General features: G+C 37.9%; 1 protein-coding gene across 4 annotated transcripts in view; it reads right to left on the reverse strand.

The window, feature by feature from the left end:
- Nucleotides 1-27,443, reverse strand: part of CYP39A1 (cytochrome P450 family 39 subfamily A member 1) — a 198,767-nt gene that overhangs the window by 15,547 nt on the left and 155,777 nt on the right. For all 4 annotated transcript variants that reach the window (XM_077161981.1, XM_077161978.1, XM_077161980.1 and 1 more), the window contains 3 exons: nt 12,188-12,321; nt 6,029-6,124; nt 5,081-5,169 (listed from right to left, as the gene is read on the reverse strand). In XM_077161981.1, the coding sequence (XP_077018096.1) occupies nt 5,081-5,169; nt 6,029-6,124; nt 12,188-12,321 (319 nt within the window). The remainder of the gene's footprint in view (nt 1-5,080; nt 5,170-6,028; nt 6,125-12,187; nt 12,322-27,443) is intronic.

Below are 27,443 nucleotides of genomic sequence, written 5' to 3' on the forward strand. Positions count from 1 at the left end.
CTGACCCCTGAATGTGGACTCTGGGCTCTCAATGAATGTCAGTTAATGAGTAGATGGATACCCATTACTATCTGGAAGAAATACTAATATGAATGGACACCCATTACCATCTGGAAGAAATACTAATATAAGCAATATAAATTAGAGGAAATTTTTGACAGTTTTCTTAGAAACTCTGTCAATCACTTCTTTTGTCCTAAGTATAACTCCTCCATTAAAGTTGCCCTGCATTTCTCTTCTAATTGTGCTTTATTCCATGTTGTTTATTGATTATTTCCATCTAAGCCACAAAGCCTTTTCTAATCTCCCTTCTTAGGCACTCTTATGGCAATTATGTATAGGAGTCATCTGATATTTCTCACATGCCATCTTATGCTAAATAGAGCTTTTTTTCCCCAGTGGTGCTGTACATCATCTCCCTACCCACAATATAAGTGATTCAGGAATGTTATACATCTATGAATCTCTCCAGTGTTTACAAAAGTTGGAACATAAGCTCCTTGAGGAAAGGGTCTCATCCAATTTGTCTCCCATGGTAACTCCAGTGCCTACAACCCTGCCTGCCATACAGTATGCACTCAGTAAATATTTGCTGAATGAAAGAAAAATCATATGAATACTATGTGCTCAAGAGATGCTTGCAAGTTTGAATAATATACTACTAAGCTATTATTAGTTTATCCTATGCTTTGAATTAATTTCCCAAAAGCTGCATGATTTTCATTAGTAATTTGTGACACGTCCATAACGCTGGGGCCCAGGACATATGAAGGACCCCAACACCCACAAAAAGTAGAAATCACAGTTCCTATTCCTGAGGAATCCATGCTTCATTTCCAATTCTCAAGTACTGCTATCTTACTCATATTACACCCTCTTCTTATCCAAGCATGCCTATGCAAGCTGGTTAATCTTGCCAAGGATCAGGGCTATTGTTTTACAGTGGAATTTAACCATGTCAATTAACACAATGAGAAAGCCAACCAGGCATTCTCTCGCAAAGAAAGGAATTGGGGAAAATTAAGCTTGTTGGCTCTTGTGTTTATTTCAGAGGGTAGGTATAGCACATTCCTCTGTGTTAAAATCAACTCTCAGAGAAAGATCCACTCAAAGTTTTTCTCAGCACTGGAAATCTCTTGTCTTCTTTCTCCAGTTAAATCTCATAGTATAGGAAGAGAATTTCCACTGTAATGAGGCTCTTTACTTTAGTGGTTTATGTTGCTTTCTCCTGTTTGTTTTTCTGCAGAACCACCAGACTTTTTTAGCAATACAATTCTGGGAAGACTTCCTTCCTAAGTGTACTCAGGAACTTCCCAGCTACAGGGAAATAATAGCAAGGGGTTCTTCCCCTAAGGTTATTTTCAGAATTCCCATTACAAAGAGGAAGAACTATAGCTCTTCCATTCTGATGTTTGTTTAGTAGCCAATGGCAGCACCTTGTGCTTATTTAGTAAATTCAGCAAAACCTTCTGCTTTCACTCATGAGAATGGCTCTCATATTGCTTCAATGCCTGAACTCCAAGATATGACAGCTGCAAGGCATAAGAGCGTGTGTCCATGACAAACTTTGATCATCAGCTGCATTACAGGCAACTTTCTCTGACTCACTGAGTATTTGGTACATGAGAAAATAAATTGGCTCCTGGTTCACAAACCAAGAATGGGTGCAATTTTCTGAGAACCATACCAAAGGCTTATAGGATTACATTTCTGGTGGAAAAATCTATGTTGGTATCATTAACCAAATGAAGTCATTTGCTTTCCTGTACAATTTTCTATTTTGTTTCTGTCTGTCTTTAGAAATGAAATGTTTCAAAAAAAGTGAAATATTTCATAGGTTAGCTATTTAAAATAGTAAAAGAAAACTATAATTAAGAACTTTCTGAAACAGGAATTAGAAAACTAGACTTAATGATTATTTTTTAATTGTCATATCCATTCTATATTCATATTTAGCCTATAGTTTTGATTTTATGGAACATATTTTGCCACAGCTCAGACTAAAAGCTCTAAAGGAACACTTAACATCTTGTCCCTACACTACCTCATGTTCCTGATTTCTCTATCTCTACCATTCACCATTTCTACCATCTACCAGCCAACTAGATTCAAAGTCAGAGTATACCACAAATCTTTCTTCTCCATTGATCTACATTTTTAATCATTTTCCAAGTTTGGTAGATTCTATCTCTCCATGTCTCTCATGTGGGTATTAGCATGGCTATGAAACCTACGTCATGGTCCACTCCAATCTAGTCTATATACCACCAATTACTCTGGTATCATTCCCTTTCCCCAAACCTTTTAATATTACATTAAGTGCCTACTGATCTGAGTAGAAATTCCCAAACCAGGCATTAAGGGGCCTTCCCAATGGGGCCAATGTACCTTTTTTAGCTCCATTTTCTACCACTCCTCTACCTGTAATCATGTCTAAAACCCTAATTTACATAACTCTGTTCCTAATAAGCCTTTATTTATTCTATTTCCTCAGACTAGAAAATTGTCTAGTCCTTTAAAGGCTATTAAAAGTCAATTTGCCCAGGAAATTGACTAAGACCACTCTGACCAGTTGTATCTTCTCTTTGACCTCCACAGTGTGGTGCTTGGGCAGCTTCTCCTCTGGCATTCCTACCAGTTTTTAATGAACCTGACATCCTCTTTGCCCTTAACAAGATGTTATCTCTTGAGGGCTGAGAAAATGTTCACGTCTGAAGCCTTTGCAATACCCAAGCCACTGCACTGCATGTAGTAAGAGCTTGGTGCATTTTTAAAATGCATAGTTTCTAGGAAAGGGGAGATTTGAAAGTTATTGCTTTGGGGGTATAGGGTTTCTGTTTGTGTTGATGAAAATGTCTGGGTAACATGGTGGTGATGGCAGTACAACCTTGTAAATGTATTTATGTAAATAATGTCACCTAATTGTACACTGAGAAATGGCTAAAATGGCTAATTTTGTTATATATATGTATACATATATCTGTTACTACAATAAAAAAATGCATAGCTTTTATGTAATAAGATACTACTGAGTTGAAGTACCCTGGTCCCCTCTATTGTACTCATTACTGTCAAACTCAGACAAATGTCTGCTGGTCTCAAAAGATATTATAGTAATGTTCCTTTTAGAAACAATCATCATCAGTTAACACTTGACCATTGGCCCATATTACATGGTTCATTGGTTTGAAGTACTTTAACTCACTTTCAAAGATAATAATCTCTATTGCTATTGGAAATATATAGAAAGGGAACTGGAAAAAATATATATTTTCTGTTGTTCTAGGAAGACCTATTTGAATGGCATTAATACTTTGTAGGTGACAAAAACAATGAATTTATCACTCTTTTTTTTCTTTCTTTTTCGCATGGGCAGGCACTGGGAATCAAATCCGGGTCTCTGGCATGGCAGGTGAGAACTCTGCCTGCTGAACCACCATGGCCTGCCCTTATTACTCTTTTAAGAACTGCTTCTCCAAAGTGAAAATCACATGCCAGGCAGGAGGAGATGATGATGGAGTGCTGCTGCTGTTACTGATGATGATTATCCCCTGCCCCTAGAGTGTCTGATACTTAATTACAGTGTTCAATTTTGGTGCTTTTAAGTTGGTATATCAGCATGACTTCAGCTCTAAATAATGGAACCCGCAACTCAAACAGAAAAATCTAAGGGCATTTATTCTCTAACATAACAGGAAGAAGAAGGGCTCTTCAGGACTGATGAATTCAGTGACATACGATATCACATGGACCAGGTTCTTTTAATATCTCTGCTCTGCTGTCCACAGATTCTGCTTCAACTTAAGGCCTGTTCCTCTGGGACTTGCTGCTGGTTACAACCGGGACTACATGCTTTCTGGTTCCCACCCAGCGGGAGAGGATGAATGAGGCCTGTCTCCTAAATGTGAAGAAAAGGCTCTCTCTTTGGTCTTATTGGCCAGCTTAGATCAAGTGCCTATCCCAGGGCAGATAACTGTCTCTAGAGAAACACCAGGCCCCAATTTTCTTAGGCTTACGTTTCTGAAATAATTTCTAAAATGGGAGACAGAATTCTCATGGTTGGCTTAGACTAATTAAAGCTATCCTGGGAGAGAGGAAAGATGTCAATTACTAAAAGCAAACTGATACTCTAAAATGAGGGAGGGACAGAATGGATGCTGTGCAGTCTTAATTACAAATATATACTGGCATTTCTGGTCAAACTTCTCAGACAAGTGATATTTTAAATCAAGAAACTCTGATTGTTCAGTTATAAGATTTTAAAATGATTTGTACATTCAGTGAGTAAAATTTACGTAAAAACAGGTGCCAACGTTTCTTCAAATGAATCATTGCTAGTTAAGAAATGGGACTTATCTAATGTAGACTGTAAATTCTATGAAGTCAGGGTCCATATCCGTCATCTTAAGTGCTCTATTTCTGCTGTGTAGCACAGTGCCTAGTGTAGGCCAGACGCTCAGAAACACATTTGCTATGTGAATAAATAAGTCTAAAATAACTTTCATTAAATGATGGACACTGGTACTAGAACAAGTGATGGACACTTGTACTAGAACAAGTACGGGTTCAGGGAAAAAACAAGTGTCCTGGGTGCTGAATTCATTCAATTATAAAAGGTATCAAAGGAAAGTTTTTACAAAGAAACAGACTAAGTCAATAAACAAAAACCAACTAGTAAGCTGCTGCTATATTCCAAGCTAATAATGTTCTATAACCCCAGTTAACGTCCATAACATTGTAGTTAAAGGAATATGACACTTCCATCTTTATGTTTAAAAAGGCAGAATTCAAATCAGTTCTAATTTTTTTTTATGAAAGCTGAGTATTTGAACACTAAATCTTGCTTTTATCTGGCAGCTACAAGTGCAATTTCTTCTCATGAAGTCTCTTATCAGAAGCTACTTTTAGACATTCCCACAAAGGCATTGCACAATACAACTGATCAACCAGACAAAATGCAGTTTCCTGAATTTAGTAATTTGATAATAAAGAAAAGAGGGATTGCACCAATCTTTCCCTCTGTGAACCATCGTTTTTCTGCAGACCTTCTGGATAACTGTGGCCCAGCTGTCTCACTGACCTTCCGGGACACTGGTACTTCCCACTTCCAAATGCCATAAAGCGGTCCAAGAAAGCATGCTTCTCTAAATTTGCCTTTTTCCAACGTTCCTGTGGGAAGAAAACATTTTTTTTTCCAAATCAGCCTTATATAAATAAGCTTAACTTTATTTCTCTAGGCTAAAAATGACCTTGTACAGCTAATCCTGCATATAAAGTTGCAGGGTTGTTGGTAATTTTTTCCAATCTGTTATTAATATCAGACACAATTGTGTTTTTGGAACATGAACTTATAAATTAAAAGGTTTAAAAAGAATTCTGGTAAGTGGTAAATGCAAATGCTAATGCAAATCAACTGCAGAAATGACCTCAGAAGAGGAAGAATATTTATAATAGGGTCTTAGCCTCTGTCACAAAATTGCCCTTGGTAATAAATTTAGTAATAAGACACTGACAGTCCTGCCTGTTGGAGAAAGCTGGGGATACAGAGTAAGTACATGTGGATGCCATTATTGACAGTTTTACCTAAAGGCAGAAAACAGACTAAATGACGTCTCAAGATTCCATTCAGCCCCTTAACTCCACAATTCTAAGAAATGACAGAGCATGGTTTTAATTTGCTTTATTTTTATTTTTGGTACACTTGGAAACCAATAAAAGCAGTAATAGCCTGAAGAAGAACATAAGTCTTCTATCAGAACCAGGCTACTTTAACATGACCTGCTGGACATAGATAAAAATGTATTTTAAAGTTGAGGAAGCTTATTCCAAAAAACATTTCACTTCATTTGTAAATGCTGTACCTTCTATGTTGCAAATCTAATGTCCATGTTGTAGCCAACTTGGTTCTTAGTTACCAGTGAAATACGGCTGCTTAATCATACAGTCCTAATTAATTTATGCATTCATACTCTCTGTATAATAACACCTTAAAATCAAAGGACAATATAAATTGAAGGACATAACTTACAGGTTTGAACAGATCGGGTTCAGGAAAATACTTTGGATTTCTATGTAGCCAAAATGGAGATAATATCAACAAGTCACCAGAAGGAACAGTATAATTCTAAGAAGAAAAATAGGATCCAAAACAATTTTTAAAGTCTGTTTTAAAAGAGAGTTTGGGTCATAAAAAACAAGGCTTATATTGTGGCAAAAACATGCATCTCTTATAATTGATAGTGAGAAAGTTTACTCTTTCCTGGACAGGTCATTTCTATATTTCTATTTTCCAACTTATGTGGAATATATATATATATATTCAGTTACACAGTGGAAAATACCAGATAAATCTCCAAATTTTAGAATACTGAATAGGTCTATTCTAATGCTGCTTTTGATATAAGATATTGGGATTTGCAACAAGTCCTCCTGATGATGGAAACTACAGTGGATCTCCAGGTTGGAGAACAAGGGAATCTAAACCTGGGACATGGGTGAAGACTTTAGAGTAGCACTGGCATTGGGGCAGTGGGTGTCCCAACCCTGGGGACACTGATGGTAGTGTCCAGGCAGGGGCAGTGGATTTTTTTTTTTCACTCCAGCTGTAGCTGTTAGAGAAGAAAGCATGTGAAGTCACGTGATTTGGAAGACAAAAGTAAAAGTGAGTTTTTTGCATTTGTTGGTTAGTTTTATACGTGGGGTGGTGGTAGTTGTGGGACTGAGAATAAGTAGTGTGTTTCCTCAAGCAGCAGAATCTACAATATCCTTTCCCATTGACATAATAATAGGATTTCAGGATATGCAAACTACACCAAGATCTAAAATCTCATAGAATCTCCCTCTCATTATCATGTTCAGACCAGGAATTATAGGGCAACGAGATCTCCCAAAATGTGTGATCATTAGACCGACATTACTAAGGGGAAGACATTAAGCGACTCCCATTAACAGTCATCATAAGCCACATCTATTCAATCCTGTACAATTTTGAAATGTCCTCATGATAGCTGTAAAACACTTACTTTCAGTTTACATATTCAAAATATTAGCATCTTATATTTAAAAATGTCTTTTTATGCTAACAGAGAGTGGAATATGAGGAAGGAACAACTTTTTTTTTTTAATCCCAGAGGAAGTCATGATGGCTCCAGAGAGAGCCAAATATTGCTTGAGGTTTGGCAATTTCAGCGTTGGGAGAGCTAGTGAAAAGTCCTAAACTGGGAAGAGGGTGAGGCTTTTGCTGGTGCTTTCTTACTACTTTTAAAGTAGAAAAGGACCTGTAAAGTTTTAACCCTGTTACTCTACCTCTGCTGGAACCGAGAATAGAGAAGGCATTATTGAGTCTGTTATCAGCAAGGAGGCTCTAACCTGTCTTTGGGAGCAAGGCTGGGCAGCCCTGGGGCAGCCCTGGGGCAGGGCTTATGCCAGAACAAATGCTGCCTTGCCCCTCCCCACCACCTCATAGCCCTCTTCAGTTGCTCTTGACCTGCTATGATAATGATTTGGAGACTGCTGGCTGCTGTAGCCTACAAAGAATTAGAAGAGGGAAGACTTCTAATGGAGCTTCAGTAACAGAATTAACATTAGCAACAGGGAGGAGACCAGAAGGAAGTTTTGCAGCAGCTAAAGCCAGACTGATGAATGGCAGAAAGAAATGTTAGAACTGGTTGTAACAGAGAGCCATCCAAGCAAACAGGCATCATCACACACTGTCTAAACAGGTCTTGTCTTTGTTTACATGACAAGTGAAGAGAAAGGTCAAGGGGGAGGAAAAACAGTCATAGGACCAGAACAGAGATCACTAGCAAAGGGAAATCAGCACGCCTCTGTATTAGGGTAACGGTGTCTCTCAGGTAGACAAATGAACCGAGCAGCCCCACCTCACAGGGCCAATGTGAAGCCAAATGAGCTTCACCTGCTATCTGGAGACAGCGCTTTCTTAAAGAGGGAGGGAAAGGCAAGACTTTGCGTTATAATTCAAGAACAGTGCTGAGAGCAAAGTGGGTGCAAGGAATGTAGAGTCTTGAAGAGAAAAGAGAGTCCTACAAAGGTAAAGTAGCTGTAAGAGGAGGCCCATAGCACACAACTTTCTCTCTGAGCTCTTGGCAAGGAGGTGGGTTGGTATTCCCTGGGGGTAAAAAAAAAAAAAGTACTCTTTTGCATGCTAAAATCTGCTCTGTACAAATATTTTGGAAAATTCAGGAAATAATAAGCACAAGAAACAGAGCAACTTTCACAAATATTAAGATATTGTGAAAAATAGTAAAAGAAATGCCAGGACATTCTCCAAAGACAGCAGTCTGAGCATGTGGGCCACTATCCCATTAGCTGCTATAGCTTGGAAGGTGCGAGGATAAATCTGAACTTTATGTCCTGTAGGAAAAATGTGTGAAGAAGTAGAGGTAAGAGACTATCCTTTTTTTTTTTTCATAGCATCTTGAAATGTTTTGGGTATCATTTTTAATTAAAAACGTCTTTATTGGGAATTCATAGCTGTTAGTGCTATAAAATAATTCAATCTTCTCAGAGTGCAGTGAATCATAAATGTGTTTATACCTTTGGCCAGTAATCTACTCTAAAATATGATTCAAGGATAATCATTAAAAAACAATTTACTATGGCTAAAGATACAATTGATTGCAATATTTAAAAAATCACAAAGGAAAACAATCTAAATCTCAAGAGACATAGAATAAATAAATATTTATGCTATCAGCTCAGTGGCCACTAAAGTAAATATCAAGATGCTCTAGATGCATGAAAAGTGAAGAATAATATTAATTTTTTCAATGGCCACTTTATACTATGAAGAAACCTAAGTTTCTGTATTGATGGCATACAAACAGAAAGCTAGCTGGTGCAGTTAAGGGGCTGTGGGGAGTTTGTGCATGAGTGTGTACATGTGTTTAAGTCTGGGTGTCTCTTTTCATAAAGTTGTCAAAATAAGTAAAATTACTTCTGGGAAAAAAAAATGAGCTGTTAGTAGCCTCAACAAAAGTCACAACCCTTTTTGTTAGAATACAATTCATAAACATACGAGGTTAAAAGTCCCTCTAGGAGCTATTCTCTAAGGACAGACAGGGGTTTCAGGTGGAGCAGTGGGTGGTAGAAGGCAGAGGATCTGTAAACAGTAGTGGTCAGTGCTGTTGCCTGAGCTGCAGAAAAGCGAGTGACATAGAAATTTTATGGTGAAAAATACATTTGTGTCCATAACTTATGGTAAAATCAAAATACAAGGAAGGGAGCGGTCAATGGATCCATTTTCAAGGACCCCAAAATGAAAAGTAAAATGAAATAACCAAGAAACTAATATCTACCCAAAGGATAACTCCTGATGTGGGAGGGAAAAACAGAGGAGGGGCACAGAAGATATATTTCAGGTGGAAGTAGGGTAAAAGATAAAGGAAAAGAGGAGGATGATTACAGTATAGCAAGACAGCAGTTGGGACAACTTTGCATTTATTTGAAGGAAGAAGTGTCAGGGGCATCTCAGTGTAATAAAAAAAAATAATAAATAGCATAAGAATATTGATGGTCAGTATTGGAGAAGCCTCCCCCAAATCCTACAATTTCAGAAGCACATTTTGTTGATTGGTATGTGCCTGCAAACTTGAGATGGGAAGTCTATTTTTGTTTGTGTTTGGGAAGAAAACCTATTTATATAACAAATAAAAGGCTTTTTATTATAAAATTAACTTTTGAGAATCTCATATATTTAGCTAATGAAATAGCATAAACTGGATATTAGGTTTGAAAAGGGCCAAGCAGTCACAGACACAGCAGACATAATGACTGGTTAAAGGGAGCAATACAGAATGTGTCTAAGCCATAGGGCACACTGCAACTCACTGAAAGAGAAGAAATGCAAAAGCAAAAGAAAAAAAAATGTTAAGAATTTAGACATGAAGTTCCTTGTGCTTTTTACCTCCCTATTATGGTCATGGGCATATTAGCATGAAATGAAACATGAACATTAAAGGAGAAAGATTTTTACGATTAAAAAAAGTTGAAGAATTGAGATAAGAAAGACGAAATGAGGGAAAAAAAGAATTAAGGAGGAAGAAGAGGGAAGCCATACTGCTGAATTTTCTCACTGACTTTCATAGGGAAATAATTTTGTTCCCAACAAGGAAGGAAGGAAGCAAAGGAAGAAAGGAAGGGGAAGGAAGATGGGAGAGAGAAAGGGAAGAGAGAGGAAGAAAAGAAAAGATTGTGATGATATCTGAGGTGGCTCAGGGTTTTGTACCCCAGAAAAACATGTTCTTAATAGTAATCCATTCCTGTGGGTATGAACACATTGTAAACAAGACATTTTGATGAGGTTACTTCAATTAAGGTGTGGCCCAATAAAGTCGGGATGAATCTTATTCTATTACCAGAGACCTCAGAGAAGGCAGCAGAGAGAGAAACCATAAAGAACAGCTGGAAGCCAGAAGCCAAAGAAACCCACAGGGGAAAGGAGAAGGCATCACCATGTGCATTGCCATGTGATAGAAAAGACAGGGGGCCTCAAAGACTGCTGGACAGCCCAAAGACACTAACCCCAGCTGGAAGTAAGCCTTCTGGCCTCTGAAACCAATAGCCTCTGAACCAATAAATTCCTGTTGTTATGACAACTCACTGTATAGTATTTGTTTTAGCAATTAGGAAACTAAAAATCAAAACCACACAAAACAGTATAAAAACAAAACACTACAGACCACTGGACAAAATCAGTACTCATTCATGATAAAAATTCTCAGCAAACTAGAAATAGACGGGAATTTCCTTTACTTGATAAAAAGCATCTACAAAAAACAACAAAACAAAACTATAGCTAACATCAAACTTAATGGTGAAAGATGAAGTGCTTTCTCCCTGTGATCAGGAACAAGGCAAGGATATCTGCTGTCATCATTCTTATTAAACATGGTGCTAGAAGCTCTAGCTGCTACAACAAGACGAGAAAAGGAAATAAAGGGCATTCAGACAGAAAATCAGAATTTCCCTATTGTCTATGAAGACAATCCTGAGAAACCTACAAAAACACACCTAGAACCAATAAGTGGGTTTAGTGGGGTAGCAGATACAAAGTAAACCCACAAAAATCAATGTACATTTGGAAACCATAACTTATAAAAAATATCATTGACAATTGTCCCCCCAAAATGAAATATTTAGGAAAAATTCAAACAAAATATGTTTAGGATCTGTATGCCAAGAACAATAGTCAAGATCTCTACCAACAGATAAATTAGCTATCCAATAAATCAGCTAATTATCTACTTTCCAGAACATATATAGGCCTTTAAAAAAAGCTCAGTAGATATTATAGTAATATTCAGGGTAATAAACATATTTTTCTACTTAATTGCACCAAGTTGTCTGGCCAATTTCTCTCCAAGCAATAATGCTTGTAATTTAAAGTAGCTAATTACTTGGCTATTTAAAAGCCAATCTGTTAATATTCCACTAAAACTAAGTATGATAACTTATTTAAGATTAGTAGAACAAACTATATCTCTTTTGGATTTAGCAAGTTATAATTTTTACACAACTGAATTTTTGTCTTTTTGTCTTCTACCACTACAAAATGTTCTTAGTTTGAATGCAAGTACTTTCAAGTTCTGTATAATAAAGCAGTCAAGAGTGGAGGACTGACGAAATTGACTATATGCAATCAACCTGGATAACACGGTTCTGAGTTGAATCTTTCTGAAAACAACAATAACAACTTTGTTCTGACTGGATGATTCACCAAATATTTAACTGAAAAGTCTGCCATGTATACATACCTTCCACGGTGCCCTTGACAATTTTCTCCTACTTCTCCCATAGAAAGGCCCTCTGTCCCTCACTCTGCTGGTAATGTGTCTTCCAGTTATTCCCAAAACTTTCTTTGCATTCTGAATTCCTCAGCCTGCTGCTGCTCAAGCCTGTTGGTTGCCTCAGCAAAGACTATCTAAACCACATTCTTGATTTAAATAGATTACACTAATCTTGATACAGAATCATACGGGCAAAATGCCATTAAATAGATAAATAAATATATTAATGTAATGCTGTTGCACAACTCTTGTTAGTAATCTGTTCCTGGACCACTTTGTGCTTATTGTAACATAAGGGCTTGACTCATAAGATGTGGGCAAAATGTGTATTGTCTAATCTTTTAGAAGGCTAATGCTTTTAAAACCAAATGAAAGCTTACCAAAATTTTAACCGGTTTCACCACCTTTCTAGAAATGACACCAGGGGCTCTAAGACGAATGGTTTCCAAAATACACCATTTAATTAGAAAGAGTTTCTTTAAGTCATCCTCAGACACTCGAATCTTGGTTTCACCTGTAAAAAGAATTTTTAAAAGATGCAGATGGGATAAGAGACCAGAATGTGATTTCTCATAAGCTCATCAATATACATCAAATACTGACATTGACAGCAAGTAAAACGTTAATATTACTATTAATTTTTGCATACCAAATTAAGTAACTTCTTGCCTCGTTTTCGTTATCACTTCCATCTTGACAGGATAAAATGTACAGAATAAAAAAACAACAATGTTGATTATGATAACATGATGGACTGGTACCCAACTTTGGTTCTCACATTGTTATGACTCTCAATTGACTAAGATAGTCCTTGTCAGAAAGATATTCAATTTTTACTCATCTCATTTCTTCTTGTCCAAATTCTCATTCCATGTGAAGAAAGAGCAATGAGATAGGGAGCAAAAGCACAGAGAAAGAGACAAGAAGAAATCTAGTTTTCTTCTTCCTCTACCTCTTCATTGCTGATTCTCTTATTTTTATTTTAATCATTTATTTCACAAGGTTCAAAAATAATTCTAGGAAAGGAATGATGGGGTACATGTATCTTATCTAGAAGGATGAGAGGCCCCTGTAAATGCAAGTGTATCACCTTCTTCATGTGACATGAATACCTTATCTAATATGTAGATTGAAGTCACCTGAGAAAGGACTGGAGCCAAACTTTCTGCCATCCACATTATGGTCAACAACTTTCAGTCAAATTAAAGAGTTTATTTAATCATTTTTCAAGTAAAATGCTTGGTCTTGAAAATTAATGAAAACAATTGAGCTTTCAATTTTAGTTTTTTTTTTTTTTTTTTTTTTTTAAGGAAAGACAGAGAGAAGGAAGGAAGGATAGAAGGAAGGAAGGAAGGAAGAAAGGGAAACATCTTTTAAACATTTTCTTGTTTTATTGTATTCTGTTTCTCCGTTTTTGTTACTTGGGCTGGGGCCGGGAATCGAACCGAGGTCCTCCGGCATAGCAGGCAAGCACTTTGCCCGCTGAGCCACCGCGGCCCGCCCTCAATTTTAGTTTTGACAGGAAACGTTTTTAATAAAAGTAAACAACATTGTCAGTTAAATTAAGTCGACCCAGTACTCTCTTTCCCATTTGCTACCCAGCAGTACTGGAAATGCATGGCTGAGAGTGAGGTCTGGGATCTTCTTCCATTTCTGTCTTAGCCTCTGGATGAGGCTTGTTCCAAAGCAGTAAAGGGCTGGTGGGTAGAGGTTGTCTGGGAAACCTTGACTTGACAGTCGTGTCAGAAGCAAATGTCTTTGGTTAGCGGAGTCTAGGAACCAGGGTTATTTCCCCCTCTCTGAATCCCCATAGGGCGCCTATGCACTCAGTCGAACTTGACAGATTCTTGAGCATTGAATAGGGGCTGGGTGTATTAGGCTGTACTAGGTTTACAACAATTAAGGCACAGCAGCTGCTTGCTATACTCTTAGTCTATCAGAAGCTGAGAGGTAAGCACACAGTTAATTGTTATATCATGCAGACAAGGGAACTATTCTGTGAAATTCTGTGAGATACAAAATATTTTAAGGTAGTTAAAAGGAGGAAGGGTTCATGTCCAACTAGGAGAGTGCAAAATATTCTATCAGCATCTTTTTCTAAAATTACAAGCATAATTAGTTCCTTGCATAGAGTAAACCTCAATAAAAATATATGAATAGATAAATGATACAATTTCAACATGGGGAGATAAATAGGTGGACAGTCAAGGAAAAGGAAAGAGGAAAAAACAAAAGGAAGATGGCAGAAAGTACAGGTATGTTCAGAAGGCAGCAATGGGTATAGCTTTCCCAGAAGGTGGGCTGTATGTGATAGAACAGAGAGAGATACAATAAGGCCACGTTATAGATGTTCCTAATGCCATTCTAGAAAGTTGGGAGAATTTTGAGACTCCCTGTCTTTGGCTAAGGAAGTGGGTACAAATTTTAACTATGAGGGTGATATGCAGCACTGTTTCTTATTAAATTATTACCTTCTGTTTATTTGCTCATATTTAAGTCACCTAATATTAAAGAGTCAAGCACCCTTCCAAGTTTTTTGTTTTAACCTGCATAGACATTTTCCTACAAAACTTGCTTTCCTATAACAAGGATTTGAAATCATGTCTTAGTTTGCCAGGGCTGTTATGACAAATATCACACACTGGTTGGCTTAAACAATACCAATTTATTGTCTCACTAGAAGCCTACAAGTCCAAAATAAAGATTTTGCTAGACCCTGCTTCTCCGGCGGGCTATAGCACTCTGGTGCTGGCTTGCCACAATCTTTGGGGGTCCTTGACTTGCACCTCTCTCTCTGTTACAGGGCTTCTCCTTCTGGCTTCTACTTCTCCTGTTCAGTTGTGTCTTTATCTAGAATCCCTCTCTTTATAAGGACTTCACCCATATAGATTCAGGTCCATCCTGATTCAATTTGGGCTCACCTAAATAGGATCTTCAAAGATCCTGTTCACAAAGGAGTCCACATGTTTAGTAAAAGGTCTGATTTACAAATGAATGCAAACCCACAGGAATGCAGAATAAGATCTGAACATGTCTTCTGTGGGGGGCATGTTTCAATCCCAACATCATAGGTATGTTTTATGCCTTTTCACAGTCTAAATAGCACACTTTCTTCAAATCATGTCCTATAAAACGTGCAAGATAGCAATAAGTTTTCTGAACTAAAAATAAAAGATTCTATGGCCAATCAAATATGAGAAATCATACATGTTATTGGTGATTCTCTGGACATATTAGCATATGATACATTCTGCAATAAAGTCAGCTATTTATCCCAATATTTCCAAATCTTTTTAAACATAGAATCAGCATCTCCCATTATCTGAACAAGAAAATCATTATCTATTTAACAGGACATAAAAAATAACTAGCTATATAATGACCAGGAATACCTTTCTAATGCAGTTCTTCAAAAAAGAAACCTTAGTTTCAATTTTCTGGTCACTTCCAGCATATACCATATTTCCTTACATGTATGTGGCTTAATATTCTTTTAAAAAACAAACATTATTACTAATTGAAAACTGTCTGGATAGGTCCTTGAGTGCTAGTGGCATCAAACTTTTATTATTTCACACTTTTCCTGAATTATCCCATGATTTTTTAAGCTAATTTGGAAAAACGGTTAGAATTAGAAAGTCTTCATTAGAGAAAGTGGCTAAGATTTTTGCATATGTAACAGATAGCCTTATTAAACTAAACAAGTATTTATTTAGCATTTAGTGGAAAGCAAAGTCCAAAACATTGCCAAGGATACTCAATTTTTGGAGGTCTCTGCCTTCAGATAAATAAAGTCTAAAACTAAAGAGAAGAAAAAGCAAGTGCTTGCCCAGACAGTATTAAAAAAAAAAGAAATTCCAAAGTTCCGTTTGTCAGATTAGGTCATGAATGACATATAAACTTAAAGAAGTGCCTAGCATGTGGTAAGTGCTCAAAACAAGGAGCTATTATTTATTATTATTATTGTTATTATTACTACTACTAAAAGTATTAGCGTTAACTTAGTAATGCCTCTCCAGAAGCCATACCTTCCTTATTTATTGTTATTCCATAGCTAAGAAAATCATTCTTTTTCCTGAAACCTTTGTTGAGAGAAAAGCTACATGTTTGGGGGCATGTCCAACACTCATCGGATATCAGGTCTGGGGAATTCTTTCAATCACTCATTTAACAGAAATTTACTGAGAACCTCTAGGCAGTGCAAGTGCTAAGTAGGAAGATTAAACGCACGGCCCTGGCCATGAAGAAATTCATAGTCCGAAGGAAAAGATAAAAACTAAAAGTAGTTAAAATATAAGTGATATCACACTGAAATGTGCAATGTACTGTGGGGTAAACAGTGGTAGCTATGATCAGACAGAGGAGAGAAGTGTCAGAGAGGCTTCTCAGAAGAAGTAAAATCTGAACAAAGGATGGAAGACACAAAAGTAGGGTACATGTTCAGGTAACAGGAATTCAGTTTGGTTGAAGTCCAGTCCAGGAAGTGGCCAGATTAATGAATTATGGATGAAGATCTGACCAACTGTCATGCTTGTTCTCTGTGGCTTGGAAATGGGCCTGGCCTCTTTCCCAGGAGTCTTTCTTTGAGGTCCTAGTCTGCCTACATTAGCTGAAGCCAAGGATTATGACAACCTTTAAGAGTGCCTAGGAGTGCTTACACTTCTATTCTGTGCCCTATTCTCTTCTCTACCTATATTATCTCCTTAGGTGACTCACATATATAACATACCATAAAGGGACTGCTGATACCAGATTTGCATCTTCTGCTTTGATCTTTTTCTATGCTCCAGATCATTTTTACCTAATTGGTGTCTTAATGGCTTGCATGTCTAACAGGCATCTGAAACCACAGATGACAACATTTTCCCCAGTGAAGTAAAGCCTTTCCTTCCCTGGTCTTGCCATCACAAAAAAAATGATAATAGCGTTGGCCCAGCTGCTCATACCTAACGCCTAGGGGCCATCCATGATCCCTCCCTTTCCCTTTAACTCCCATCTAATATACCTCCGGCCTGTTGTTTCTACCCACACATCAGATCCTACTTCCATCCCCATCACTGCAACTTCTTAGCGACTGCTCTGGCCCAAGCCACCTTCATTTCTCACCTGGTCCATAGTGATAACCTCTATCATGCTTTCTGCTCCCAAGTGGCTCCCCTACAATACACTCTCAGCCATTTTACTAACTTGGTAAACAGACCAAGTCAGAAACCTGCTGTGTGTACTGACCCTTTTTTTACTCCATTTAAAAATTAAATCCCAAAGTCTCACTTTGGTGAAAAAAAAAAAAAGCCTATTTATCCCTCTAATCTCACCTTACCACAATTCCTGGCTGTGTGACTTTTCTTTTTCCTTCTTAACGTTTTTTTATTGTATAGTATAACATATATACAAAGCAAAGAAATAAAAAAGCAATAGTTTTCAAAGCACTCTTCAAAAAGTAGTTACAGGATAGATACCAGAGTTTGTCATGGGCTGCCATATGACCCTTTCCTATTTTTCCTCCTAGCTACTCCAGAATATAGGAGGCTAGAGGGCTTAAATATTTTTTTATCATCACAATCAACTTTTTTCCTTCTTTTTTTTGTGAACAATATAACATACATACAAAAGAGCTATAATTTCAAAGCACAGCACCACAGTGAATTGTAGAACATATTTCAGACTTTGACATGGGTTACAATTTCACAATTTTAGGTTTTTACTTCTAGCTGCTCTAAAATACTGGAGACCAAAAGAGATATCAATTTACTAATTCAGCATTCATATTCATTTGTTAAATCTTATCTTGTCCGTATAACTCCACCATCACCTTTGATCTTTCCACACCTCTCTTTGGGGTTGTTTGGGCTATGGCAATTCTAAATTTTTGATATTGGAAGGGTCTGTCACTAATATGGGGTAGGGAGATGGAACTATCTGATGTTCTGGAGAGGCTGGGCTAGGTTTCAGGACTCATCTGGACCAGGGTCCAACCTGGAGTTGTAGGTGTCTGGAAAGTTACTCTAGTGCCTGGAACCCTTGTGAAATCTTATATATTGCCCTATGTGTTCTTTAGGATTGGCGGGAATGCTCCTGGTTAGGGGTTGACAGGTTATGATAGGTAGTAAGGCCTAACTAAAGATTGAATAAGAGCAACCTCCGGAGTAGCTGCTTAACTCTATTTAAACTCTCTCTGCCACTGATACTTTATTAATTACACTTCTTTTCCCCCTTTGGTCAAGATGTAATTGTTGATCCTATGGTGCCAGGTCTGGATTCATCCCTGGGAGTCCTCTCCCATGGCACCAGGGGGACTTTCACCCCTGGATGTCATGTCCTATGTAGAGGGGAGGGAAAGGATTTCACTTGCAGAGTTCGGCTTAGAGACACTAAGGCCACATCTGAACAACAACAGAGGTCCTCCAGAAGTAACGCTTAGGCATGCCTATAGGTAGTCTAAGCTTCTCTGCTACCTACATAAACTTCACAAGAATAAGCTTCATGATCAAGGGCATGGCCTATTGGTTTGGGTATCCCTAAGTTTGACACAGAATCAGGGGTATCCCTGATGGTAAGGTTTAATAGTTCCACAGTCTTTCTCCCCTCCCTCAGGGGACTTTGCCAATACTTTTTGATTATCTGCTTAATAAACTCTAGGATGTTTCCAGGCATTACAATAATCTATACAGGATTAAAGGACCTCTTTAGTTTCTGTGCTTCCTGTGTTTCAGTTGTTCAAATGAGCTATACAGATAGGTTGAATTAGATTATGCACTGCAGAAAATAATAGTTCCAGATCAAATAAACCTTTCATCCATTGGTCTCAAAGAGCATATGTGCTTCTAAAATGTAGACAGTGTCTTTCTTACCTCTGTGTTCTCAATTACTTTAACCCCAACCTGTTTGACTTCGTCCTAATCTCTAAATATCAGGTTATATGTATAAAACAACCACTCAAAGTATAAAAATAATAACCACTCTGGGCTTAATGTGTCTGCTCTAAAAGCTTACAATCTAGGCCCCTATTATCTTATAAGCATTTTCTAAAAGTGACCATACCATTGTTGTTTTTTCGTTTTGGCTTATTTTGTCTCACTAAATGTCCCACATGTTCATTCACATTGTTCCATGTCTCATGACATCATTCCTTTTAGAAGTAGCACAACCTTTGTTCATAAGTATACACCATCATTCACCAATCTACTTCTCCATCAGTGCATCCTTCAGCCACGTGCATTCATCAGGCATCATGTACACGGCCCAAAGTCCACAGCCCATCAAGAGCGTCAATTTTAGATAATTTTATTGTTACCAAGAGAAAGAAAACCAATAAGCACACCCTCAACAAATAGGAAATCTAAACCTTCTTAACTCTTGTCCCTCACATTATTTACCTCTGCTGTTGCTGTGGTAGTGCTGATGGTTTCCTTTTGAACATAGCTCATAGCATGCAATAACAGTTTTCCCCCTATACCATGGACTTAAATACTCTTTATACAAGAATCCAATCTTTGAAGCAATTCTTATGAGAAATCATTCATATTTCTAGTGTGAGTCTAGTGTGAGACACATAGAATTGACCTATGTGTCTTTATAACCCCTTTCGATCTTATTCACCTTCAATATGGTAATATTACTTCTAGACCCAGTAGAGAATCACCTTCGCTCCTATCTATTCCTTTACTTCGGAGTTCAACCTTGTTAGCTAACAACCCATCTCTGGCTTCTATGTATCTCTAAGTCCCCTATATTCTGTATTATGACCCTCAGATTATACCATCATGCTGGCCATAAAAGTGGAATCATGCAGTATCTGTCCTTTTGGGTCTGGCTTATTTCGCTCAGCATTATGTCCTCAACGCTCATCCATTTTGTCATGTGATTCAGGACATCATTTTATCTTACTGCTGCATAATTTTCCATCGAATGTATATATCACATTTTGTTGATCCACTCATCTATTGAAGGGCATCTGGTTTGTTTCCATTTTTTGGTGATTGTGAATAATGCTGCTATGAACATTGGTGTGAAATGTTTGTTTGTGTCGTTGCTTTCAGTTCTTCTGGGTATATATATACCAACTAGTGCAATTGCTGGGTCATGGGGCAACTCAATATTTAGTTACCTAAGCAACTGCCAAACAGTCTTCCATGATGGCTGCACCATTATACATTCCCACCAGCAGTGTATAAGTGTCCCAGTTTCTTCACATCTGCTCCAACATTTACAGTTTCCTGTTTCTTTAATTACAGCCATTGTTATACGTGAGGTGGTATCTCGTTGTAGTCTTGATCTGTATTTCCCTTATAGCCAGTGAAAATGAGCATCTCTTCATGTGCTTTTAAGCCATCTGTATTTGGTTTTCAGAAAAATGCCTATTCATATCTTTAGCCCATTTTATAATTGGATTGTTCTTTTGTTGTTGAGTTGTATGATTTCTTTGTGTATACAGGAAATCAAACCTTTGTCTGATATGTGATTTCCAAATATTTTCTCCCATTGAGTTGGCTGCCACGTCACCTTTTTGACAAAGTCTTTTGAGGTGCAGAAGCATTTGATTTTGAGGAGTTCCCATTCATCTGTTTTTTCTTTTGTTACTTGTGCTTTGGGTGTAAAGTTTAGGAAGCTACCTCCTATTACTAGGCCTTGAAGATGTTTCCCTACATTCTCTTCAAGAAGCTTTATGGTGCTAGTTCTTATATTGAGGTGTTTGATCCACTTTGAGCTAATTTTTGTGTAGGGTGTAAGACAGGGGTCTTCTCTCATTCTCTGGCTAGTGATATCCAATTCTTCCATGACCAATTATTGAAAAGACTATTTTGTCCCAGTATCGAGGATTTGGAGGCCTCGTTAAAAATCAATTAATCATAGATTTGGTGGTCTATTTCTGCACTTTTGATTTGATTCCATTGGTCAATGCTTTCATCTTTGTGCCAGTACCATGCTGTTTTGACCACAGTGGCTATACAATAGTTTTTAAAGTCAGGGAGTGTTAATCCTCCCACTTCGTTTTTCTTTTTTCGGATGCTTTTAGCTATTTGGGGTCTCTTTCCCTTCCAAATGAATTTGGTAGTTAGATGCCAAGTCTTCAAAGTAGGTAGTTGGAAAGTTCAATTGGTACTGTGTTGAATCTGTAGATCAATTTGGGGAGAATTGACATTTTAACTATATTTAGCCTTCCTAACTGTGAGTAGGGAATTTCTTTCCACCTATTTAGATCTCCTCTGATTTCTTTTAGCAATGTTATGTAGTTTTCTGTGTACAAATCCTTTATGTCCCTAGTTAAGTTCATTCCTAAGTATGTGATTCTTTGAATAGCTATTTTGAATGGAATTTTTTCCTTAACAGACTCCTCAGCTAGCTCATTGCTTGTGTATAGAAATGTTACTGATTTTTGCACATTAATTTTATACCCTGCCACCTTGCTGAATTTGTTTATTAGTTCAAATAACTCTGCTGTAGATTTCTCAGGAAGTTCCAAGTATAGTATCGATTCATCTTCAAATAATGAGAGTTTTGCTTCTTCCTTTCCAATTTGGATGCCTTTTATTTCTTTGTCCGGCCTGATTGCTCTAGCTAGAACTTTGAGCACAATGTTGAATAATAGTGGTCACAGTGGGCATCCTTGTCTTGTACCTGACCCAAGGGGGAAGGCTTTCAGTCTCTCTGTAGAGAGACAATGTATTGTGTACAATGCTGTCTGTTGGTTTTTCATATATTCCCTTTATCACATTGAGGTAGTTTACCTTTGATTACTATCTTTTGGAGTGTTTTTATCAGAAAAGGATGCTGAATTCTGTTGAATGCTTTTTCAGCATCAATCGAGATGATCATATGATTTTTTCCTATTGATTTGTTAATGTGCTGCATTACATTAATTGGTTTTCTTGTGTTCAACCATCCTTGCATTCCAGGTATAGATCCCACTTGATCATGGTGTATAATTCTTTTAATGTGCTATTGGATTCAATTTGCTAATATTTTATTGAGAATTTTTGCATTTGTATTCATTAGGGAGATTGGCCTGTACTTTTCCTTTCTTCTAGCATCTTTACCTGGTTTTGGTATTAAAATGATATTAGCTTCATAAAATGAGTTAGCTAGAGTTCCTTTTCCTCAGTTTTTTTGAGGAAATTTCAAAAGAAATTGAGCAGTTCTTTCTGGAATGTTTGATAAAATTCCCCTGTGGAGCTTTTATTTGTAGGAAGATTTTTGATGACTGATTGAATCTCTTTACTTGTGATTGGTTTGTTGAGATCTTCTATTTCTATTTCTTCCTGAGTCAGCATAGCTTCATTGTGTGTCTCCAGGAATTTGTCCATTTCATCTAAGTTGTCTAGTTTGTTGGCATATAGCTGTTCATAGTATCCTCTTATGATTTCTTTTATTTCCTCAGGGTCTGTGGTAACACACCCCTTCTCATTTCTGATTTTGTTTATTTGCATCCTCTCTCTTTTTTTCTTTGTCAGTCTTGTTATTGGTCCATCAATTTTATTGATTTTCTCAAAGAACCAACTTTTGGTTTTATCAATTCTTTCTATTTGCTTTTGTTCTCCCATTCATTTATCTCTGCTTTAATCTTTCTTATTTCTCTTCTTCTATTTGCTTTGGGGTTAGTTTGCTGTACTTTCTTAAGTTCATCCAGGTTTGTGGTTAAGTCCTCAACTTTTGCTCTTTTTTGTTTTATAATATAGGCATTTAAGGAAATAAATTTCCCTCTTAGCACAGCCTTTGCCACATCCCTTAAGCTCTGATAAGCTGTATTCTCATTTTCATTCATCTCCAGATAGCTACTGATTTCTCTAGCAATTTCTTCTTTAATCCACTGGTTGTTAAAGAGTGTGTTATTTAATCTCCACATATTTGTGAACCACTCATTCTCTGGTGGTTATTGAGATCCCGCTTTAGTGCTTTGAAGAATTTCAATATTTTTAAATTTATAAAGACCTGTTTTGTGCCCCAGCATATGATCTATCCTGGAGAATTTCCATGAGCACTCTAGAGAAGAATGTATAACCTTGCGCTTTGGGGTGCAATGACCTATATATGTCTGTTAGATCTAATTTATTTATCAAGTTACTTAACTTTTCTATTTCCTTGTTGATCTTCTGTCTGGTTGTTCTATCTATAGAGGAGAGTGGTGTATTGACGTCTCCTACTGTTATTGTTGAAATATCTATCGCTCCCTTCAGTTTTGCCAATGTCCATCTCATGTACTTTGGAGCTCCTTGATTGGGAGCATAAATATTCATGATTGTTATTTCTTCTTGGTGAATTGATCCTTTAATTAGTATATAGTGTCCTTCTTTGTCTCTTATGATGTCTTTACATTTAAAGTCTATTTTGCCCAATATGAGTATAGCTACTTCTGCTTTCTTTTGGTTAAAACTTGCATGGAAAATCTTTTCCATCCTTTCACTTTCAAACTATTTGTATCCTTGTGTCTAAGATGAGTCTCTTGTAAGCAGCATATATCTGGATTATGTTTCTTAGTCTATTCTGCCAATCTGTATCTTTTAATTGGTAAGTTTAGTTGGTTAACATTCAAAGTTATTGCTGAAAATGCATTTCTTGATTCCACCATCTTATCTTTTTTATTTCATTTGTGAAATCTATATATTCTTTTCCCACTTCCTCTTTGTATTCTTTAAATTACCCTTAGTGGTTTTCTTCAATTCTGTGCCCTCCTTCGGGCACAGTCCCTCCCTCTCCTTTTTTTTCTCAGTTGGCAGAACTTCTTTTAGTTTTTCTTGTAGGGCTGATCTCTTGTTGACAAATTCTTTCAGAACTTCTTTGTGAAAGTTTTAATCTCTCTCTCAAGTTTGAAGGACAGTTTGGCTGGGTACAGAATTCTTAGCTGGAAGTCTTTCTCTTTCAGGGTCTTGAATATATCATACCACTGCCTTCTCACCTCCAGGGTGCTAGTTGAGTAGTCTGAACTCAGTCTTATTTGATTTCCCTTGTATGCAGTAGATTGTTTTTCTCTTACCACTTTCAGGATTTTCTGCTTCTCTTCAACATTTGACAGACTGATTAGTATGTGCCTTGTGGAAGGCCTATTTGGATTTATTCTGTTTGGAGTTCTTTGGGCTTCTTTGACTTGTATGTTTATGTCCTGTATGAGGGTTGGGAAGTTTTCCCCCATAATATCCTCAACTACTCTTCCTAGTCCTTTAGTCCTCTCTACTCCTTCTGGGACGCCAATGATTCTTATATTTGCCCACTTTGTTTTGACTATCATTTCCCTGAGTTTCCACTCAATTTTATTCCATCTTTTTTGCCATTTGTTGTTTTGAGTCTTCGAAGTCAATTATCCTGTCCTTTATATCACTTATTCTTTCTTCTGTCTCTTCAAATTTGGTATTGTGTGTCTCTAGTATATTTTTTATTTGGTCAACGGAGTCTTTTTCTCTGTGATTTCCACTATTTTTCTATTTATTCTTTCAAATTCCTCTTTGTGCTCTTCTATTGTTTTCTTGATCTCCTTTACATTATTTGCTATCCCACTTATTTTATTAAGTAGAGTTGTATGAGCATCTTTGAATAGTCGTTCCAATGTCTATGTCTCCTCTGGTGTTTTAATTGGTCATTAGGCAGCACTCTATCTGTCTGCATTGTGATATGCTTAATGATCTTCTGCTGTCTTTGTCACATGTAGATATCCTGATTGGTTTACTTTGGGAATTGATTCCTTTCAGTAGTCTAAGGCCTTGTGTTTTCAGGATGGTTGTATAACAGGTATCAGAGCATGGAGTGGAGCCCTCAGTAAGGTGATTTGCTTCAGGGTAGGTATGGGCATGGGTTGGGGATGTTATGCTGATGCTTGTGAACGGGGGTGCCCAGCAGCCAGGGAGGATGTAGCTGTGTGGAGGCACCAGTCTGGGGGATGTAACCTGGTGTGAGCTGGTCTATGGCACGCGCCCTTTGTGCACAGGCATAGAGCTGTGGCAGCAGGTCAACCTTACACCTTTGTGGATTGGGGTCAGATGTGAACCAGCTGCGCAGGTTGGCACCTTCTCAGAACTGGGAAGTGAGGCTGAGGACTGTGCAAATGTGCAGTTCTAGGACCGCTTTAAAGTGCAGTTCCCAGAGCTGAATGACATGATTGGGGGCCCGTGCGCATGCAGGGATCTGGAAGTGCTGTAAACGGATGTGCTGAGCTCAGGGAGGGCGGTGTGAGGCTGTGAGACACTATGCGTAGAGGGCAGGGTTAACTTAGTTATGGAGGTTAGTGCCCGCAACCTTTATGCACTGGCAACAGCCTGCAGGAAACAGGGAGGGGGAATTAGTGCTCAGGAGGGGTGCAGGAGAGGTGGGTTGGGGGCGCCTGCAGTATGGTGAATGGGAGCACGTGATGTGGTTCAGGTGTGTGGGGTGTGGGTGAGTCGCTGGTCAAGGGACTGTGCTGATGAGGGTAGCTCACCCAAGGAACAAAGCCTAGCTTACTTCCTAGTCCCATGTTCCCGTCTGTTCTAGTTTGCTAGCTGCCGGAATGCAACACACCAGAGACGGACTGGCTTTTAATAAAAGGGGATTTATTTTGTTGGTTCTTCAGAGGAAAGGCAGCTAACTTTCCATTGAGGTTCTTTCTTACGTGGAAGGCACAAGATGGTCTCTGCTGGTCTTCTCTCCAGCCCCCTGGGTTCCAACAACTTTCACCGGGGTGACTTCTTTCTGCATCTCCAAAGGCCTGGGCTGAGCTGCAAGTGCTGAGATGAGGAATGCCAAGCTGCTTAGGCTGTGCTACGTTGCATTCTCTCATTTAAGCACCAGACAATAAAGTCAAACCAGTCACTCATTGCAGCAGACGTGCCTCCGAGCCGACTGCAGATGTAATTAGCAACAGATGAGGTTCATGTACCGTTGGCTTATGTCCACAGCAACAAGACTAGGTATGCTCACCTGGCCAAGTTGACAACTGAATCTAACTAATACACCGTCTGTGCACTCCTGCGGGCTCCATAACTCTGTGCCTCCATGCCAGGCTCCAGTGTTCTGCCTCTCAGTTCCTTGGCCTCTGCAACCAGACTGCTGCGTATGGTGCAGAAGGCTCTCCCAGGTCAGCCGCACTCCCAAATTGCCACCTCAGTCACCCTCCTGTCTCTTCTCTAAATTTTCCATGGAACAGGGCTAATCTCAAAGTATTCTAGTTGGCCATCTTCCCAGAAGTCCTGGCTGTGTGACTTTTGCAAATTATTCAACCTCTCTGCTTTTCTGTGCCTCATTTTCTCTTGTAAAGCTCTTAAGACTCCATTCGATGTTACCCAGTATTATTTCTATTGTTATTATTATTATTATTTCCCTGCATTTCCTAACTGTTTGAAAGACTGGCTCCCTTTCATTCGTCAAGCCTTACTAAAGCATCTTGTCCCCAGGGACTCCTTTCCTAACTAACTATCCACTAAAATCTCCTTTATCACTATCATATCATTAAAAAAAATTTTCTATACTGTTTCCTTTACCACATGAAACAATTTGTCTACTTATCTATTTTTGGGCTCCTCCAAATTGGGTGTGGTTCCATGTGTTTTGGAATTCTGCTCCTTCTGTTCTTTCATGTATACCCAGTATTTAACACAGGGCCTGGCTCATGGTAGTCACTCAGTAAGCTTCTACTGAATCAATGAATCTATGAATCTCTAAAATGATGGAATGGGAGGTCAGTTAAGAAGGCTTTAATTTGAGAAATAGTGATAGGAGAGATAAAGATGAGCAGCCAAATTTGAAAGACATTTTTGAGGGCGAATGCACAAGCATTTAAACAAGAATTTACTGAAATGGGTATCTGCTAGTGCAGTGGTCCACGGACCTTAGCATGCATTAGCATCCTCTAGAGGGCTTGTTAAACCATAGATGGCCAGGCCCCACCCAAAATCTTCTTATTCAGCAGATTTGAAGGGGCTCAAGATCTTGTATTTCTGACAAGTTTCTAGGTGATGTTGATGCTGCTGGTCCACAGACCATACTTTGAGAGCTATGGTGCTAGATTAAAAGAATTATAAAATATCCATGCATTTTATTTATTAAATATTCTGGGTTTAGAACAATTCTTACTACCAACTTTATAATAATCTTCAGATATTCAAAAAATGGAAGTTAATTTTAGTAGGTAAAATTATAAATAAATCAGAAGTTCTGAGTGGATATATTGATTTGGAAGGCCACCAGCTTTTCTTAATATGAACATACAGGATGCGAAAGGAGTTTTATCTTGTATTATGAACTATGAAACTAGATAATGATTCATGACTAATTCTTTGATTGAACTTTAAATCTGCCAAAGTTTTTTTTTTTTTGCTGTTTATTTTTATAACTTTATTGAGATATAGTTTACATACCCTATGAATCACACACCTGGACTGTACCATTCATTGCTTCTTAGTATATTCAGAGTTGTGTGAGCATCTCCATAATTAATTTCAGAAATGGTCCAAAATTGTATCATTTTTACAGCTATAAAGCTACCACCTTCTGAATAGGGATGCCAACCTGGCTTCTGGAGGTTATTGGCTTGGACTTACATGAAACCATCTACACAAGTCCTATTTTTCTTCTCCTCCCATGAGGCCATAGCTAAGGGCAGGGGTCAGCAAACGACGGTCAGTAGCTCAATCCAGCTCTCACCACCTGTGTTTGTAAATAAGAGTTTACTGG

Source organism: Tamandua tetradactyla, chromosome 5 (assembly GCF_023851605.1).
Source record: "Tamandua tetradactyla isolate mTamTet1 chromosome 5, mTamTet1.pri, whole genome shotgun sequence".
Taxonomy (NCBI): Eukaryota; Metazoa; Chordata; class Mammalia; order Pilosa; family Myrmecophagidae; genus Tamandua; species Tamandua tetradactyla.